The 19,595-nt window shown below is 45.4% G+C and overlaps 3 protein-coding genes across 3 annotated transcripts; 1 reads left to right on the top strand and 2 right to left on the bottom strand.

The window, feature by feature from the left end:
• Nucleotides 1-165: 165 nt before the first annotated feature.
• ap4m1 (adaptor related protein complex 4 subunit mu 1) lies at nucleotides 166-9,910 on the bottom strand. Its single transcript, XM_055046570.1, has 16 exons — nucleotides 9,627-9,910; nucleotides 8,861-8,940; nucleotides 8,632-8,717; nucleotides 8,462-8,568; nucleotides 8,299-8,395; nucleotides 5,797-5,907; nucleotides 5,452-5,529; nucleotides 5,312-5,374; nucleotides 4,950-5,016; nucleotides 4,809-4,862; nucleotides 4,622-4,728; nucleotides 4,455-4,546; nucleotides 4,028-4,072; nucleotides 2,895-2,945; nucleotides 2,575-2,692; nucleotides 166-2,358 (listed from the first exon to the last, which is right to left on the bottom strand). The coding sequence occupies exons 2-16, from the start codon at nucleotides 8,919-8,921 to the stop codon at nucleotides 2,167-2,169; spliced, it is 1,329 nt and encodes a 442-aa protein (XP_054902545.1). The 5' UTR covers nucleotides 8,922-8,940; nucleotides 9,627-9,910; the 3' UTR covers nucleotides 166-2,166.
• A 213-nt stretch (nucleotides 9,911-10,123) lies between these two features.
• rbmx2 (RNA binding motif protein X-linked 2) lies at nucleotides 10,124-12,954 on the top strand. Its single transcript, XM_055046573.1, has 6 exons — nucleotides 10,124-10,212; nucleotides 10,889-11,004; nucleotides 11,764-11,815; nucleotides 11,886-12,015; nucleotides 12,102-12,285; nucleotides 12,373-12,954. The coding sequence occupies exons 1-6, from the start codon at nucleotides 10,208-10,210 to the stop codon at nucleotides 12,804-12,806; spliced, it is 921 nt and encodes a 306-aa protein (XP_054902548.1). The 5' UTR covers nucleotides 10,124-10,207; the 3' UTR covers nucleotides 12,807-12,954.
• A 184-nt stretch (nucleotides 12,955-13,138) lies between these two features.
• On the bottom strand, nucleotides 13,139-17,579 carry siah2l (seven in absentia homolog 2 (Drosophila)-like). Its single transcript, XM_055046569.1, has 3 exons — nucleotides 17,004-17,579; nucleotides 15,901-16,080; nucleotides 13,139-15,177 (listed from the first exon to the last, which is right to left on the bottom strand). The coding sequence occupies exons 1-3, from the start codon at nucleotides 17,433-17,435 to the stop codon at nucleotides 14,806-14,808; spliced, it is 984 nt and encodes a 327-aa protein (XP_054902544.1). The 5' UTR covers nucleotides 17,436-17,579; the 3' UTR covers nucleotides 13,139-14,805.
• Between the last annotated feature and the right edge of the window lie 2,016 nt (nucleotides 17,580-19,595).

Below are 19,595 nucleotides of genomic sequence, written 5' to 3'. Positions count from 1 at the left end.
ATTAGAAAAAGAGAACGAATATTAATAATAATATTTTCACAAATATGCAAACATAATTTCTTCAGCTGTTTTAGTTTTTTAACATGATCAGTCTGAAGCTTCCTGACAAGTTTCTGAAAAACTGTTAAAAATATAAATAAATACCTGAAAATAAAACCATTTCAATGAGTCAGAAGCATAAAAGCTCATTTATTAAAGAGAGAATATTCACAAGCCGGACCGGCTCAGAACCGGGACCTGTTGAGTCCAGCTGAACGCTGCACTGGCCTGGTTCTTCTGACCCAGGACCAGTTCAGTCCAGCCTGTTGTTGTTTCCCCAGAACAGCTGAGGCAGCAGGTCTGCGGCGCTGACCCGTTTCCTTCTGCTTATCTGAGGTCAGAGCCAGCAGAACTGGGCCGGTCCTGGTTAGCTGGTCGGGTCCAGCTGGTTTCCAGATCAAAACCAAACCTCCATAATTTATTGATGAACATTAATCATGATGAAAGTCTGAAGGTCTTCAGGCTGTGAAACGTTTCTACAGCAGAAGAAGAGAGGATGACTCAGCAGGAAGTTGTTTTGTTTTTAGTTGATATTTAGTAAGAAGCCTCATTAGCTTCAGTTGCCATAGAAACTGACACTAAAATTCTTAACATGAAAGCAAAACAGAGAACTTCTTGGTTCTGGGTCAGAACTGACTCAAGCACCTCCAGAATCTCGATCCTGCTCCAGATTCTGGTTCTGAGTCCCGACCAGAACCGTCTGTGCTCCTCTTGGTGCCGATGTGTTCCAGCCTGTCCCAGCAGAACCCGGCTCCATCCTGCGGTCCGCTGAGTGGAACGAGATGTTAATCGACAGAACATGTTCACTCGGCTGCAGGAGCTCTGGGTGGTTCTGCACACGGCCCAGAGGCTGAGGAAGAGGAGGGAGAGGAGGAAAAGGCTGGGCTCACAGCTGGAAGTCTTCATCGACAAACATCTGGAAGCTTTCAACATCTGACAGGAAGTGAAACTGATCAGAATAATATTTAGGTTATTGTTACAGTTATGGATCTGGATCACCTCAGAGTTCTGTTAACAGAGCAGGTAAGGAGGTCCGGGTCCCTCCACAGGTCAAAGGTCAGCCTGTATGGCTGCTTCTATGACCACTGAGGAAGGACATTAAGTCAGTGGTAGAACCGCTAACTACAAACCTAGCTGTGCTAACCCTAAAGCACTAATCATAAATATTAGTTCTGCCAGGACTAAGTAGCTATTCCAACACAGTAATTAGCAGAAGCTAATGCTAAAGCGCTATCCCCACATATAATCCAACCAAAGGTAATGCTAGAGCTCAATACCAACATGGTAATTAGCAGGAGTGAATAATAAAGCACTAAATTCAGTCATATTGATATGCCCCATGTGTCAGAGACATGAATTACACCATGTTTAAGTTTTATTGTTATTGCTAACTGTTCACTGTGGAGAGATGAATCGGAGCATGACTATAACGTCTCACTTTTTGAAGATTTCTGACAGTCAAAAAACAAAACTTCAACCGAGATGTCAAACTTCATTCAACTGAAATCTTAAAAACCATTAAAGGAAATCAGTGCTTCAGAATTTATCCATCCACTTTAATGCAGTGGAAGCTTCAGAGTTAGCGCTAAGTGCTAATCAGAGTAACTTATTCAAATCACAGAACTCAAAAGAGTTCTTTTCCTGCAGAAAAGAACTGCAGGAGGTGATAGGGTAACTATCAGGCGGACGGGTCAGAGGAGTTCTGGACCGGTTCTGGTTCTGCCCTGAACAGGAGCAGAGCAGAACCGGGCCTGTCAGAACTGTTTCCATCAGGAAGTCCAGACCCGACCCAGTTACTGCTGTCTGTGCAGCCTCCTCCGCTTCCTGTCGCTGTTCTGGATCAGAACCGCGGGCCTTCCTGTGGGACACCAGAGGAAGGGACGAGCCCAGCGAGTCAGGCCGGGCCGCAGCCGGGTTTAACCTTCAGCGCCGCGCTGGTCCGGGTCGGCTGGTGAATCATTATCAGCAGGAAGTTCTGAAGCAGAAGTGGAACGGGTCAGTGAGCGTGATTGGGCTGAATCAGCACAGAACTTCCTCCTAGTTCTAAACTCAGAGTCCTGATTTAAAAGGTCCAACAGAACTAAATTTTCAGAGCTTCAGACCGGGTCCAGCCGTTTCAGAACCAGGTCAGATCCGGATGATGTAGGAGTCGGAGTGCGTGACGTATCGGACCCAGCGCTGAGACGGGCCGGGATGGATGGGAGACAGGCGCAGGAAGCGGATCTGCAGTCCGGTTCCGGTCCACTTAGGCAGCTCGAAGCTGAGCCCGACCGGGCCGACCTCCAGCATGGAGGCGGAGCTCAGACCCGGAACATCCAGCTGGGGACAGAGGACAGGACAGAATCAGAGGTTCTGTTACTGATACCATGACCTGTCAGCCCAGAACCTGTACAGAACCCATCTGCTCTGATAATGATTGAAAATATGGAGCAGATGATTCCAGAACCGGGTCAGAAACTGGACACATTATTCCATCTACAGGTTCTGGTGAATAGGTTCTGATACCAGCAGGTAGAAAGAACAGAACAGGATCACCTTGAACAGGGCGGACAGCTGGGTTCCTCCACAGAACCGCGGGATTTTCCAGAACACGGTTCTGTTCTGCAGCTGCAGCTCCGCGCTCTGATCCGGACTGCTGAGCTCCTGGGACAGACTGGGGACAAACACAGGGGTCAGAGGTCACTGTGGGGTCAGCATCCATCCACGGCCTAGACAGGTTCCGGTTCTACCATCGGATCCGTCCCATCAGGGACGGATGCCAGCTCCTTATTTCCATTCGACTTTACAAACCAAATCGGGTCAAGAACCAAACGCCAGAACCACAGTCAAATCAGAGCTCCCATGGCAACGCTCACCTCACAGAACCTCTAGGAACCGGGATGGAGGCGCTGAGGTTGATGGCGGTGCTACAAAGAGAAGAAGGCGATGTCAATGTCATCACTGTGCTCCATCTTCCTGTTACAGTGACTTCTAGGTTCTGGTTCATATATATATATGGTTCTGGTTCTGGTCTGCTTTGCATCCCCAGAACGAGAAGAAGTTGCATTCAGCTTCTATGCACCAGAAATCTGGAACAAACTTTCAGAAAACTGTAAAACAGCTGAAACACTGACTTCCTTTAAATCTCAACTAAAAACCCACTTGTTTAGAATTGTATTTGAAACATAATCAATTACAAATTTAACAATGGCACTTGACTTAATGTCATGTTTTGATCGTTGATTCCATGTTGGACGACTTTGCAGTTTTGTGTTTGTTCTGATGTTAAGCACTCTGAAATGCCTTGTTGCTGAAATGTGCTATACAAATAAAATTTGATTGATTGATTGATTGATATATTAATCTTTGATTCTTCTGTTATTTTTTTAGTTTATGCAGCTGGCTTCTATTTGTCAACTAGAGGGAGGAGATGATCTGAGCCTGAATTAGTGAGGAAAACTCAAAACAAATTTCAAAAACAGCAGCACTGCGGATCACAACCAGCTCAGAACAGGATCAGAACCAGATTAGAACTGGATCAGAACCGGGTCACTGAGCTCCATCAGCAGAGCCAGGATCAGACCCAGGCCCACTCAGGTACAACCAGACGGTTCAGAACCAGGAGGACCAGAAGCTGATTTTCCTCAGACAGGGACCCAGCTGGAGCTCGGCTACCTGTGGTCTCCTAGCAACCAGCACGGCTACCTGTGGTCTCCTAGCAACCAGCCAGGCTACCTGTGGTCTCCTAGCAACCAACCAGGTGAGCTGCAGCAACTATGACCTGATTTGCATGATCAGCATGTTAACCCAGAGCAGTGGCTGCAGGGTCGGGCTGCAGGGTGTGGCCCGGGTACTGACGGGCCCAACTAGAACCATCGGAACCCAGATCAAGTTCCTCCTGAACAAACAAGCCATCTCCAGCTGAGCCCAGGGAGCCGAGTGACGCAGAGCAGCAGGTGTGCACCACCTGAGCCGCTGGCCCCGCCTCCTCAGGAAGCAGGACACTGACCTTTTGGGTGGAAGGTCACAACGCAGCTTCAGGTACATCAGCAGCCTGAGGAGGACAACAACAGCTTCATTAGAGCAGCCAATCAGAGAGCAGCCTGACCTGCAGGGACCTGAGCCCCCAGGTGGCTGTTCACTGTTACCATGGAGACGCCCTGATCGGAACAGCCAGCTGTAAACAGGCTGAGCAGCTTTAATATTATGGAAACGCTTCATCAAGAACTCAGGAAGTGACAACGTCATCGGTATAGGATGGGGATAAGGTCAAAGGTCAGATGCAAATAAAAAAAATGTTTGTTTAGTAAAATGAGGAAAAGCAGAAACATAGAGGATGCAGAGGCTATGGTGATGCTGCCCCCTGCTGGTGAAGACCAACAGTTCTTCAGTCTGATGGATACCAGAACCAGAACCCCTGAGGGGGCGGGGCTTACCGTCCTGCTGAGTCCCTCTCCACGCTGGGGAAGAGGCGGAACGGCGGTGCCGACGGCAGCTCGTCACTCAGCCGGTACTGCATCACCGTGTGCTGAAGGAGTAAGAGGAGGGGTCAGTGAGGTCATCACAGGGTGAAGGGCTCAGCAACGATGGGGTCAGAGGTCACCTCTCCCTGGCTGGGACACAGTCTGAGGATCCGGTGGCTGTGGAACTCGTCCAGCTGGACTGACTGGTGGAAGCTGCACTCATCGACCCGGACAGCGGCGCCGTAACCTGGACGGGTCAGAACCTTTGAGTGGACAGAGCCTGCTGCTGGACAGGACAGGGGTCAGAGGTCAGGGGATGGGGCTTACCTCGGAGCTGGGACTTCCCCACACTGAACTCCTCGTTCAGACCGATCCGCATCTCTGGGAGACAGAGGAACACCTGGTGTTACTGGGAACACTGGTTCTACTGGTTATATCGCGGTTCTGGTTCTGGTTCTTAAAACTCACCGGAACAACTCGGCATGTAGCACTTGACTCTGATCTCTCCCTCAATGTCTGCCTTCATCAGAACCCCCTGTGGGTCAGAACACAGACAGCTCAGCCTGCAGCTGATGGCTCAGGTCATAGGTCAACAGAACCAGCAGAACCCTTCAGGTTTGACAGCTGGAGAGCAGAAGGTCCGGTTCATCTGGACCTTCTGCTCTCCAGAGTCTCATCTCCACCGAGACTCTGAATGACACCACCAGGTTCTGACGGTCTTCAGAACCGGGTTTGTTGGGTTCTATTTCTGAGTCTGGACCTCCAGAACCTCCAGACTATGGTTCTGGTTCTGGATATTACTGGTCGTGGAGAACCTGGACTGAACTCACGTTGGAGCCGATCACCACCGACATCTTCTCGATGACGTCCACGAAGATCTCGCTCTTCCCTCCCTGGAGAACAACAGAACCACGTCAGTCATCAGAACCATCTGTCCAGTTCTGGTCGAACACAGCCAGAGTGTTGTTACCGGGTCCCTGCTGGTCTGGATCGGTCTGGTGGCAGCAGAACTGGGAGCAACTTTATTCTGCTGGGTTTCCGCTCCAAACTGCAACAAAGAACAACCAGAACCATCAGATCCAGCACCACGGGTCCAGATTTTACCAGATAAACCCGGCTTCACCTGGAACCTGGACAAGAACAACGAGTTGGACATGTTGGTCCAACTCAGCCCAGACTGATGGACCTGAAGAGCAGAACCTCTGCTGATGGAATCAGCCTGATGTGGTTCTGATCAGGTTCTGACCAGGTTGTGACCAGGGCCTGGCTGAGATAGAGGTAATGACTCGGGGCCCCAGTAGGGGGCGATACGTACCAGCCCCACGTTGCTGAGGTCAAAGAGGCTGAAGGGTTTGGAGGAGACGGCCTCTGATTGGATGAAGTTCTTCAGGACATCTGATGATGTCATCTGGACGTAGCCGTAGTCCTGGAGACATGAAGTCACAGCCTGAACACTGGAGCGAAATGATTATTCAGATGGATTCATGTCTAGACCAGGACAGATGGACAAATGGACATGGACCCTTCCTCCGGTCTCTCTTTTCTTATGTAATACAAATATTCATTAAGTTTTCAAAATACAGCATACATAAATCATACACAAGAGTATGAAGCATATTAATATTACTTTCTTATCTATTACCATTCCATACACCACAGTCGTTTGCATGGAAATGCTGCGGTTCCTCAGTGAAGGAGAATATCCAAACAATCTGGGGGTCTGGAACCAACGTGCTCTTATATACTTCAGAAAACAAAATGTCAAACCAATATTGGAAGAGTTTGGGGAATGACCAGAACAGATGAGACAGGGAGCCATCAACTAACTTACATTTATCACATTTTGAGGGGAATATTCTGTACTATTTAATTTCAGAATAGTGGCGTCTGTGAAACACCTTGAACTGAATTAACTGGTGCTTTACATTGATAGAACAAGACCGAATCCTCCCAGACTTCACTCCCATTCTGCAAACCCTGCTCCTCCTCCCACGTGTAACGCTCACTGAGGCTAGGCGCCTGACTACAGCCAAATATAGCAATAGGCAATCAGAAGGGTTCGCCTGAGGAGCCCGTGCATGTGAATAAAACACCAACAGACAGGTTGTAAGTTTAAGTCATTGTATTCAAAAGCATATCTTTGCATATATTTAGGGAGGTATTCAATAATAATAATATATATTTGTATTTTCCTATGAGTATAAACAATAATTACAACAAGAAGACAACAACAAAAATAAATCAATAATTAAACAAATAAATAAATAAATCCCGATAACACCCAAGAGTTCTTTTTCTCATTCAAGTCCAGTACTTTACATGCAGAGTGATTAATGATCCACCAATCACAGTCCGACTAGGTCCTTTTGTTTTCCCTAGTCCATGATCCAGGGCTATAGGTCCAGAGAACTAAAGCAATTTGGTCCAAGTTAGTCCTACCGCAAAGCTGCGGTGATCTGGTAGCTCACCATCCTGGGTTGAAACCGGGGGTGGAAAAAAACCTGACCTAAACAAGGTCATAAATAAAACAAATTAGCATGTAACAGGCTTAATCTGCTATTTGAGACACATAAACATTCATTACAAAAAATAGTTATATTCCATAAAGTACTTATCAGAAATGATTCAAATGAGTTTCAAATTAATCACATTAATGTTACAGATTAGAATCAAGTTACAGATCAAGTAGTCAGAGATCTAATAAAGTCACAGATCTAATAAAGTGCACTTTCAAGTTGTATCCAAGTTTAATTGACATTAAAGTCAATTAAACTTAATTGACTTAATTACTACTTCAAATAGTTTTTTTTTTCTGTTTTGTTGCGCAACCCTAAAGAAATTAACCAATTCCAAAGTTCCATTGGCCGTTAACAAAATCAATGAAAAGTAACTAAAAGTATCCGTAAAGGGCAAATTTACAAAAATCAAAAGGTTTGCTTAATTCATTGAGAATATATATTCTATTCGGCCACAAAATTAACAAAGAAAGAATGATCTTTTAGTTTACAAGACCATTCTAAGACGCCAGTACATCATTTTAAGTGGGCGTGTCGCCACCGCATTTCTACTATACAAAAAAAACAAAAGACGTAAAATAAACGACTCACCGTCGAGCAGTTGTCAGACTATACCCAATATAATCCTTCGGCTGTGTTAATTGGGCTCGATTTTGCAATATTCTTCAGCGATTTAGGAAAACGCCAACACCAGCAGCCAGCCACAGCGACAGCAGCAAAAGCAATTGAGCAGATCCGAGTGCAGTTCTGACCCCGAATTTAAAGCGTGCTGTCCGGTTTGACCCGCCAAAATAAAATACGGGGTTATTATTTTGTGCAGGCTACACACGCAGCCCTCAAGGAGTTTGTGGCAAAATTAATTCGCTCTCCAAAGATGTCAATAAAGCTTAAAATTATTATTATTTTTTATTCTGGAGAGCCCAGCAGCATTTTGCATATTTTATCTTCTTCCAGAAGAAATTCAAAATTTGGGATGTTAAATCAAATGTAATTTCTAATTTGCAAATATCTGACAAAATCTGCATCCGTAAGAGAGAAACAGTCCCTCAACTGTGCAAATGAAGCAAACTTTTTGTTGATATACAAATTTTTCATTAGGCCTTTCAGTCTCCAATCCTAAAGATCCTAAAGATTTTTGATATTTATTTGCATTCTTCACACATTTTCAGTTAAATATCTCATTACTATGAGTAGCAGTAGCACAAAGTGCTCTGTGTGTAGGCGGAGCTACGGCTCTGGCTCAGGGCGTCTCTGCTGTTGGTCAGACCAGCAGCACAGCGACTTTGTGGCCACAGACTCACCAGCACCTCGTCCAGCAGCTCGTAGATCAGGGCGAAGTTCATCTGCACGGCCTTTTCTGACAGGCTGCCGCAGTAGTCCTTCACCAGGCCGCTGAGCCTGGAGCAGAGGTCAGAGGTCACCACCGGCCGACAGGTCAGCAGCTGGAGGCGAACCAACACCAACCTGTTCAGGAACTCGATGATGCTGAATGGAGAGGAGTCGGCTGTCGTCGTGGCAACCCAGTAGAGACCGCCCTGCCTGATGTGGACGAAGTGGAGGTCTTTATGACTCTGTAGGAAAACAGAGGGTCAGATGGAGGGATGGAGGAAGGAAGAGAGGGACGGCAGCATTACCATGACAACGGGTGGCTGGTCTCCCGTCAGCGCTGTGACCTTCTCATAGAAAACGTCGATGACATCACTTCCTGCCTCTCCACGGTCTGAGTCTCAGAGTCAAGTGTTGAACGCAGAAAAAAGCCGAACTCTGATTGGCTGATGCTGGGATGACCAGTAACAGATCCAGACCCAGAACCATAACTAAGATCAGGACCAGGACCTGAAGCTAACCGGGTCACAAGGATACAGTCCTTGTAGATGAGGTGGTCGCCCTTGGAGGACAAGATGAAGAGCTGAGAGATCATCATCGTTGTCGTCTTGATCCTTCTGAGACAAACAGAAGGTTACCACAGGCTGAGCTCCAAAGCGCCCCCTGTTTGACAGGAGGAGCAACAGAACTGACCCAAACCTGGCACAGCTAAGGCTGCATTCTGACTGGTCAGAAAAGAGCCCAGTTGTTTTTACTGGGAGCTCAGCCAGTTTAGACCAGAACCAAGTCTGAGACAGAACCAAATATGTAGAAGCAGCATTCAGTTTCTATGCACCACAGATCTGGAACAAACTTCCAGAAAACTGAAAACAAGCCGAAACACTGAGTCTCTTCAAAACCAGGCAGAAACCTACCTGGTTAGAATTGATTTGGTGAGATTTGGTGAGCATCATAACCTGTGTCTGTTTTTCAACCTTTAGCCTGCTGTGTCATGTTTTTTGTTGTTGTTCTTGCTTGTTTCTTCTTTTGTTTTCCTTCTAATCATGCAAAACTCTTTCAGTTACCTTGTTGCCGAAATCTTTTATCAGAATAAAATGACCTTGCCCATTTTCCGGAATCTTTGGACCTTTGACCCCGGTCCCTAACGTCCTCAACCTTCTTTTATTTCTATTTTATTCACCTCCGCTCCTGTGACGTTTCACTTCCATACCTCTGTTCCACCAAACAGAAACCTCCACAATCAGAAACTGTCAAGAAGCTTTAAATGACCTCCACCATTCGGGTTTTCATTAAATGTACTCACCACTGAAGTTAAGAGCTGGACCCCGTTCAGTTCGGTTCGGCTTATTTACATGAAAATCCTGAAAGTTTAAGTTGCCTCAGTTAACAGCAGAAGAGCTAATTTAGCAGCTAGGTTATTACATTTAGCTAAATTATTTTTAAACGGAAGATATTTCATGACTCTAGCTCACAACAGACTGATTAACGCTGGAATAAACTATTTTTCTGAAATATTTAGATGTCAAATTGGACATAAATGAAATGTTTACGAGCAGACCAGGCAGACTTTAAACCGGCTCAACAGCTAACAGCTAGCTTCACAGCGCCCCCTAAAGGAGGGGAGTAGAACGGATTGTTTTATCTGGTTCATTGGGAAGGAAAAATATTCAAATCTCATTACTGTTCATCTAATTTACGTTATTTAATTATTTCATCTTTTAAACTCTCAGATGATTTACAGTATATACATTTAAATAAATAAATAGCACTACATAGATCTGACCGTTAGGTGGCAGTATAGGAGAGTTTTGAAGCGGAAGTTGTTCATGTAAACAGAGTAGACCGTTTCCTCCTCACGCCGCTTCCTCGGAGCTGTATTCAACCATGAAGTAAGTGATTTTCTCCTCCAGTCAGGCTGCTTTTCTGCTGGCAGTGAACCGATGACCCGAGGACCTCTTCCTTCAGACTCTAGCCGACCTGCAGCCGCCGCTGGTCCGGGATGCAGCCGCTCTTCCGCTCCTCCCCGGACCTCATTCACAATCTGATCACTTTAAACTTAAGCCTGTGAATAACCGGCTGATGAATCAAAACAGACCCAAACTCGAACATCCACAGAGACAGAAATATGGTGCTCTCTAAATCGGCTCACACAATAACGCCAAAACGTTATAATTTTAGTGCTGGACCGTTTTCTTCCTGAGGATTTGAAAATGATTCAACCTTATTTAGTTATGTGATGTGAAAGGTTTCTCTTGCTACCAAAAATTTAATGCTGGATTGGTTTAGTCTTTGTGGACTTTAACCTGACGGCAGGGCCGGTTTTAAGATATAACCTCCAGGGGGGCTAAGCCCCAGGAGGGCAGCAGAGAGGAGAAAGTTCTCAGTAAGATGTGAAATAAATTTGACCTGACCTCACACCGGAGGATGGACGAGACTAATGTAGAACAGCTCCTTTGGCTGTTATAAGGAGATAAATATTTAAACCATGCATGGATTTATTAAACTTGTCCTAATTTGTCCAGTTTGGTTGTTGAGTCCGACTCGACGGTTCTGTTGTGTCTGCAGTCCGCTGACGAAGGTGAAGCTGATCAATGAGCTGAACGAGCGCGAGGCCGACCTGGGCATCAAGGAAGCCGTGTCCTGGCACAGCGAGTACAGGGACAGCGCCTGGATCTTCGTCGGTGAGGTCTTCACCTGACACATGTTTCTACGGAGGCCTGAAGTGGCCAGAAATCTGCAGCTACCACAGACACAGCTCAGCGAATAAGATCCTAACTGATGTCTAAATCATTCAATAAACTGTTTACTATTGTTCTGTCAAACATTGCATTCATATTCTCAGGCTTAATTTCTAAATATAGTGATTATCCATTCAGTTCTTAACAGTAACAAATAACTGAGTTTATTTAAAATTTTCTGTAAAAATGACAAAAATTATAGTTTAAGTGACTCTGTTTCTCCTGCTGCTTCAGTCTGACTTGATGTCTAGTTTTTATTCACTATCAAAGAATAAAAATTTTAAATTTGGCTGTTTATTTATTTTTTTCCAAATTGTTTCTATTTGTGGATTTCGAAGGGAACATCAAGAGGAAAAAAGTGCAAAATTGTTGTAGATATTTCTAAAAATAGTTTCACACAATAATACATTTTGATTAATAAAAACTAAAAACATCACAAAAAAATTCATGAAATTGTAAAGAATTTACAATGATTGTTTAATCCATTAATTAGTACAAAGATTCAAAAAGGAAATGTTGGAAATTGTGATGATAAGACATTAAAATGTAAGTAATAATAATGCAGTTAATTTTCACTGTTTTAGTTGTCCGTATTGCCGTCCAGGTCCAGACAGGAAGTGATGTAACAGAGTGTGAATGATGACCTACTGTGAGTCATCAGCTGTGTGTGTGTGTGTGTGTGTGTGTGTTGTGGTCCTGCAGGTGGGTTTCCCTACGAGCTGACAGAGGGCGACCTGATCTGCGTCTTTTCCCAGTAAGTCCCGCTCGCTCTGACCTCCAGAGGTCGTCCTGCCAGCATGGCGCTAACGCTACGTTCCGGTCAGGTACGGCGAGATCGTCAACATCAACCTGGTGAGGGACAAGAAGACGGGCAAGTCCAAAGGCTTCTGTTTCGTCTGCTACGAGGACCAGAGAAGCACCATCCTGGCTGTGGACAACTTCAACGGCATCAAGGTGAGCATGCTGAGAAGACCCTCCCCCCCTGCCCAGAGGCAGAGGGCGGCACCAGAAGCTGGTACTGACATGCTTCTGGTCTCCAGATCAAGGGGCGGACCATTCGGGTGGACCATGTGAAGAACTACCGTCCTCCCAAAGACCACGAGGACATTGATGACATCACCAAGCGTCTCAGAGAAGACGGCTGTGCACCCAGTGAACCCGCTACTGCCGCCCCCTCTGAGGAAGACGAGCAGCAGGATGTCCCCGTGAAGAAAGCCAAGAAGGGTGAGGTCACTTCCTGCTGACAAGAAACTCTCAACCCAAAACTAGACGCCTCTTAATGTCTTCTTTTGCTGTTTTAATTTCCCTCAGATAAGAAAGAGAAGAAGAAAAAGAAAGAAAAGAAGGAAAAGAAGAAGAAAAAGAACAGAGAGTCATCTTCCTCGACCGATTCGTCTCCTCGTCCTCCTGCAGCCATCCGTGTCAAAGAGGAGAAACAGGACGCCGCCTATGACAAGTACAACCACCAGGGTCTGCCGGACAGAGGGAAGGACCCCCGGGTCCATCTCTCCACGGACAGAGAGATGGACAGAAGAGAGGACAGAGACAACAGGGACAGAAGGAGAGACGATAGAGAGATAGAAAGGAGGGTGAGAGACATCAGGGACAGAGAGACAGGTCGGAGAGATGATGTTAGAAGAAGAGAGGACAGGAGAGAGGAAGACAGAGAGGACAGATGGAGGGACAGAGAGGACAGCCGAAGAAGAGACAGTGACATCTGGAGGCGAGAGACGGAGCGTAGATGAAGACGATGGTTGGTGAAACCGTTTGTTTCTTTTCAAACTGTTTCATGTGATGTCACGTTCTGCTGCTGCATGGCGTCCCGCCACCAGGGGGCGCTGGCCAGAAACTGCAGCAGAAAAAAAACTTTTAATAATAAAAAAAGATTAAAAGCTGGCTGAAACTTTCATTTCTGAGAAATGTTTGAAGTTCAATAGCAAGAAAAAGAAGCTGGAAAATGCTGAGTCACTGGTTACTATGGTGATTCCCTCCTTTTCTGAGTCACTGGTCTGGACCGGGTTCTGATCTGGGTTTATCCAGACAGAGCCGAATGTTTCCGACACAGAACATAATAGAAGCAAATAAAATAATTGTTTATTCACTCTTTTATTTGGTTACAACATCTGAAAAAGATAAATCTACCTCCAGACAGCAAACAGTGGAAATAATTTCTTCACACATTTTTCTGTAGGTTGTTTTAAACTGGCCAATCAGAATAAAGCGTTGGGCGGGCTTAAGGAAACATAAAGTATCATTTTAAATCAACAAGAAGTCAGTCTTTGATGTCATGCCAACTTTTTCAGTTTCAAGTGAAAAAGTTCTGATAAATCCTTATTATTGCACCAAGCATCCAGGCTAACAATGTTAGCATCTCTCATCGCTTGCCAACCAAACTGGGGCGGTTCTGAGGTCAGAGCTGACTATTTAATGTCCATTTGGACGCCTGATATGTTTTTTTTTTTTAAACAGAGAAAAATAAGTTATTTTCCATAAGGAGTGTTTGAAGGGATTCAGACGGGTCTATCTGAATCTGACAATCCGATGTTATTCAAATTATCTCAGCGAGGACTGGACCAGCACACTGACCCGGAACCAGTTTAACCAAATCATAGACCAACTAAAGGACAGAGTTTATGTTCAACATCTGAAGCTCATCTCCTCGTCACTCAGAAATTTATTTGGAACAGCTAGCATGCTAACGATGCTACGCTAGCCTCAGCCAGTAGAACCCCTGACAGTGTAATGGTGGTAGATTTTATTCCTTATTGATGTATTCAAGGTGTTTTACATTCATATGTTGATTGATGGTGTCTGTGACGTTTAACTACCTGGAATGATTTAAAGGGCCGGAGGTTTCACTCCGGCCTCAGCAGGAAGTTTAAAGGCCCTAATAACAAAAGAATTTGCTGAAGTTTCTTCTTCTGCTCACATAAACTGATCTCTATAGTAGCTTGAAATATTCTAAGCTTGAACTTTGACCCCAAATCTGCAGATTCTGCTGAACCAGCATGTCCTGAGCTGCAGTCAGGGTCCAGTTCCCGCCATCTGAGGGGTTCTGGAGGAGTTCTGAGGTATCATTAGTCAACCTGAACTGTTTGTGTTCTGGTTCTGTCTCGGTGGTTCTGTAGAGCTGAGCAGTACTCCGGGTCCAGCGGGTCTCAACAGAACTTCAGCAACACAGAAAGAGGGCAGCGTTAGAAAAGTAAGGCTGTGGTGGTGAACTGTTCGCTGCTGGATCAGAACCAGCAACCTCCCAATCCCAGGGTTGGTCCGGTTTGGCTTGAGAGCCCTTCAGAACAGTCAGGAACACATGGTTCTACTGATCCAGACCCAGTGGTTCTGATTTGCAGCAAACCTGAAGTCATCTCAGGGGTTCTGGTTCTCCTCTCAACGCTGAAGGGAAACACCAGAACCAGAACTGGTTCCGTCCCCTGCTGACCTATAAGAGAATTTTTGCTGGAACCAGTTGATGATGTAGAAGTTCTGCCAACAGAAGGTCAAAGGTCATGTGACAGAGCCCAGTCAGAGTTCTGTCTGTTCAGAACCGAACCCTGGAGAAATGGGCTATCAACCCGTAAGTTTCTGCCAGCTGCATGGGTCCAACAAACTGAAACAGTTCTGTCTCCGAGTTGGACACTGTTCTGATTGACAGACCATTGAATGAACCAGAACCACCAGAACTTTTATTTCAACAGTTTACATCAGACCCAATTTGGACCGGGTCGTGTCGGTACTGGGTCGTCCTCAGCACATGGAGATGGTGACGTTGATGCCCAGGTTTCCGTTGTCGGCGAACAAGTGAGCGACGGACGTGTCGAACACCAGGCAGTCGCTGTTCAAGATGGCCGCCGCCACGCCGTCGTGGATGGAGCGGGGCGTGGCCTCCCAGGTGAGGCGGCGCCGATTTCCGTTGAGTTCCAGGCGGTAGGCGAAGTTCTGGGCTTGCTTGCGGGCGCCGATGAGCAGAACCACCGCGAAGAACTGCTGGTGGCCCTCGAACTTCTCCTGCTTCTCCAGAACCAGCATGAAGTGGTGGCTGAAGCAGGACTGCATCATGACCCAGTCCACGGCACCGGGCAGCGAGATGTCCGTCGCCAGGAACACGATGTCCTCGCCCTGTGGAGAGACAGAATGCTGACCTCTGACCTGCGGCTCAAACACAACACTTACGCCCAGGCCTTGACGGTACAGCTAGAAAACTTTATTGTGTTGATAATTATTGATCAGTTTTTTTTATTATTGGACATACAGCAGAACTGGTGATGTAACCTTTAACCTTTTGTCCAATTTTCACTCCATATTGATTTCAAAGTGGAGAAACCTGAAACTGCTGCTGTGTCAGACTGTTGCTAGGCAACCAAAGTCAGGGGCGGAATTTGAAAATGTCTGTTACCCAGCAGGATGTTGCCAGGCAACCAGAAACTAAGCCTTCGCTGATCCAGTGTAATTGGCTAAAGCCTACATCTCCCAGAATGCTGTGCAGTTTGGGATCATAGATCAGTGAAAATATTGAACTTTCATTCAGATGTTTTATTTATTGATACTGATCACGTCTTTAAAGCTTTTGTTATTGATTTATTGTCCGATCAGAACCAGTCATCTGGGTTCTAGTCAAAACTAGCAGAACCAGTTCTGATGAAAACCTGAGAACATCTGCAGTTTTTTTCTCCATGAACTCAGAAGTTTACAAAACTCTGGTCAGAATCAGGATATCTGCAGGGAAATATTGATTAGTTTACGGATCGATTATTCTAATGATTAACAGTTTCCAGGCGTTCAGTAGAGCTAGTTCTGCTGGTGCTGACTGGACTCCAGACAGGTGAGTGTGTGTGTTCTGACCTGCAGTGTGGTGATGGACTTGTGCGTGTGCATCAGGTGTGGCATGACGGCCTCCAGAGGCCCCGCCCACTTGCAGGTGGCTCCAGGGCAGGGACAGGTGTACGGCCTGAACTCGCACAGCTCCTCATGGTCGGCCTTCTGGCTGTGGTGCAGGACCAGCAGGCAGCCAGAACCAGAGTACTGCAGGGAGAGGGGAATGGACCGGAACCGAGTCACAACCAGAACAGAACCAGAACTGGATGTCTGGGTTCTACAGGTTCTGATTCTGCTGCTTAAAAATAAAATCTGAGTTTTTTCCAACCAGATCAGATTTGAATGATTTCTTTTCCCCTCACTTTCTTTTCTAAAAACAAATAATACATAATAAAAATATAGTAAAAAGTGTTTTTTATTCCTGAACAGCATCAAATCAGAGGCAAATAATGCTAAAATAGCATTATTTGCCTTATTCTGCTAAAATAATAATTTTAGCAGAATAAGGACAATTTTACCAGAAAAAACATAATGAAACTTTACACACACACACACACACACATATATATATATATATATATATATATATATATATATATATATATATATATATATATATGCTGTTTTGATGAGAAAAAATCTCCCAGAGTTAAGAGGACACTCTTCTGACACTGATGTGTAGAACCAGAACCAAAACCCAGATCAGGTCAGAGGTCATGACTCAGATTTCAGTCCAATCCACTTCAACTTTAATGGGTCTGTAACAGAACCAGAGATGGCAGGTTCTGTTACACCGAGCAACAGAACCAGAACCTGACCCAAACAGCTCTAGAACCAGATCAACATTTAATTAATAATAATATTTATTCCAGAAAAGGATCATACTGAACCCTGTCTCTGGTTCCTGAGGGTCCAGAACCAGAACCAGGCTCCTGCGCTCTGACCACCTGAATATCTCATTCCTGGTTCTGTTTCTGGACCAGAACCGGCTCCAGCCTCTAGCTTTGTTTTGATTCAGAAGGAATCCCCTTCACGTCACCCGGCGCGCGCATGCAGTGGAAGCGTCGAGCGGAGTGAGCGGTGTCTCCCGGCCCCGGTTCGAACCGGTCCGGTCAGGTTCGATGCCTTACCTTGCAAGGGAACGGCAACGTGGAGGCCACCTTCTCCATGGCCAGATTCCGGATGCTGGGGCTGAGCGGGCCGCGGCAGGTCGGGCAGCAGCTCAGCTTCTGGCGGCACGGGTTGCAGACCAGGTGACCCGCCTGGCACTGCAGGATGGGCGGCAGAACGTAGTCGAAGCACACCGGGCACTCGAATAGCGCAGTCAGCTCCGGGGGCTGACCGGGGAGAGCCGCGACGGGCGGCAGCGACCCGGAGGAGGACGCGGCGGCGGAACCCGAGCCGGGAACGGAGCCTACACCGGCGGCTGCTGCCACTGCTGCGGCCGCGGCAGCGGCTGCGGCGGCGGCAGCAGAAGCGGTGCTTCCGGAGCCTCCGTGCTTTCCCCCGCCTGCTTTACCGGCTCCCAGTCCTCCACCTCCGGCTGAGGACGGGCGGCTCATGGCGTCCTGCAGTGGTCCGGTCCAGTCAGCGGCCCAGCGGGCGGTACCGTCATTTACTATTTACGACCGGACGTCCCTCCGGGCCGCGGAGATACAACATGGCGGCGGATAGTTTGTATTAGTTTGTATCTTGATCCGCGCACTACCATTGGCTGGTTCTGTTTGGAGTGACGGTCTGCTCAGCCAATCATAGTGAGGGGGCGTGGCATTACATAACGTTCAGAAGTGAAAGAACAAACGCATAACTGAAATGGAATGAAAAAATCATCTTTTAATTATTTTCAAGAAACTGACTTAAAAACGTATATTGCGTCTGTTGAAAAACTGAACTTTAATAATAAAAACTTTTTCGGTTAAAACTTTAACTCTTCCCCAAAAATTTAACTTAATCTCGTAAGTTATTTTTTTTTATTTTCTTGTTTTGTCCTTATTGTTCTTTTTGCTACAATATACCCTTCTTCATAAGTATTTGAATATATTTTTGAGACTTTATGAAAACCTAACTGAAAAAGTACACATCATTTTATTTTACCAATGTATATATATTTAATGAAGTTTTGTCTTTCTAGACTTTAACATCAACACCCTCAATATCTGTAATTATTCTTTATTTGTTCTTATTATAATATTTTAATATTTGCCTTTGAGTTAACATTTGTATGGCTGTTCATGTAATTTGTTTGAAATAAATTTAAAACAAAAACCTAAAAACAAACAAACACATAACTTCCCATACAATTTATCACTAAATTACATTCAAATCTGCTTATTTCTTATGCATTAAAGCAAAGAAAACATTTATTTCATACAAACATTTAACTGAAACATGAACATTTTTAAATCATTAATCCTTTTTGGTCAATTCAGAAATGCTTTATTGCTCCCGGGGGAAAATGAAATGTTACAGATTTTATGACTCAAATCATTCAATAAGCAGCCTCCTGTAGCAGTCTGTACTAAAGCAGTCTTCTGACACCTCTGACTGAAGATTCCTTTACACCTCCAGAACCGTCCGGAGCAGAACCAAAACCAGAATCAAAGACCTGAAGAGGCTAAACAACCTGATGAAGAATGCAGATTATGTTCTGGTTCTGCTGTGGTTCTGGTTCTCTTCCAGATCTGATGCTGCTGCCCACCAGATCAAAATCAGAATTAATTTATTATGATTGTGCAAGACAGCAAACCAAGTTCAAAAATAACAACTCTAGAAGGCAGAGCAAATAAATTAATAATAATGAATCAATATATAAATGTCAGAAAGACCCAAAAGCAAAACCAAAACCTTTGATCTGCTGCTCGGTGGTAACCCTAACCCAGCAGCTGAACCTGATCCTGCTGATTTAAAAGTCTCTGGCGCCCCCTGCTGGACACTCAGCTGACGTCACATTGTCGGTCCTTCTGCAGCTGGGAAACTGGGCCAGAACCATCAGCTGGTTCTGGTTCTGGTTTTGATTCTGGTATTGGTTCTGGTTATGTTCACAGCAGGAATGTTTGAGCTTCTGTTTTTATGAAAATACTTTCTTTTATTATCTATTTTAACGTTTAAATGGAGGAATATTAAATCAGTTCAGTTCCTATGGAAACCCAGCAGAGCTATTCCTGACCAGCAGGAGTAGCTTCACTTCAACAGGAAAAAAAACTCCAGCAGAACCAGAACCCGGTCGGTACGAGGGGCTTGACAGAGCAGAAAAACTGAAGAACTTTCTATGTTACAGTAAAAAGTTCACAGCAGGAGACAGAAAACGATGAGGTGATGGCAGCATCATGACTGGTGATGCCCCGCCTCCAGCAGGGAATCAGCCAATCAGAACACAGGGCAAGTGTAGAAATAACTGAGAAAAAAAACAAAAAGTTAAGATCTGGAATAACAGCAAAGTGGAGAGCAGTAGGAGAAAAAGTCAGCTTGTTTTCCAGCTTCACCACGTTTTGATAAACCTCTGCAGACTTTGACTATAACACATTCTACAGGAAGTCCCGTCTCCAGAGCTGCACGATGAGCATGTTGCTGCGTTTCCTTAGAAACTTTTTAATCTCACCTGAACAATGAATTCAGCTTTCTGCACTGATAGGCAGAATCAAGTGGAATGAAGCGATGAATGAACTGAACTGATGAACTGAACTCAACTGAACTGAACCTAACATGCTCAGACAAAAATCTTC

This window comes from Poeciliopsis prolifica, unplaced genomic scaffold (genome assembly GCF_027474105.1).
Source record: "Poeciliopsis prolifica strain line A6 unplaced genomic scaffold, Auburn_PproV2 SCAFFOLD024, whole genome shotgun sequence".
Lineage (NCBI taxonomy): Eukaryota > Metazoa > Chordata > Actinopteri > Cyprinodontiformes > Poeciliidae > Poeciliopsis > Poeciliopsis prolifica.
Note: the sequence above shows the minus strand (reverse complement) of the source record. Positions and strands in the feature narration are given on the sequence as shown.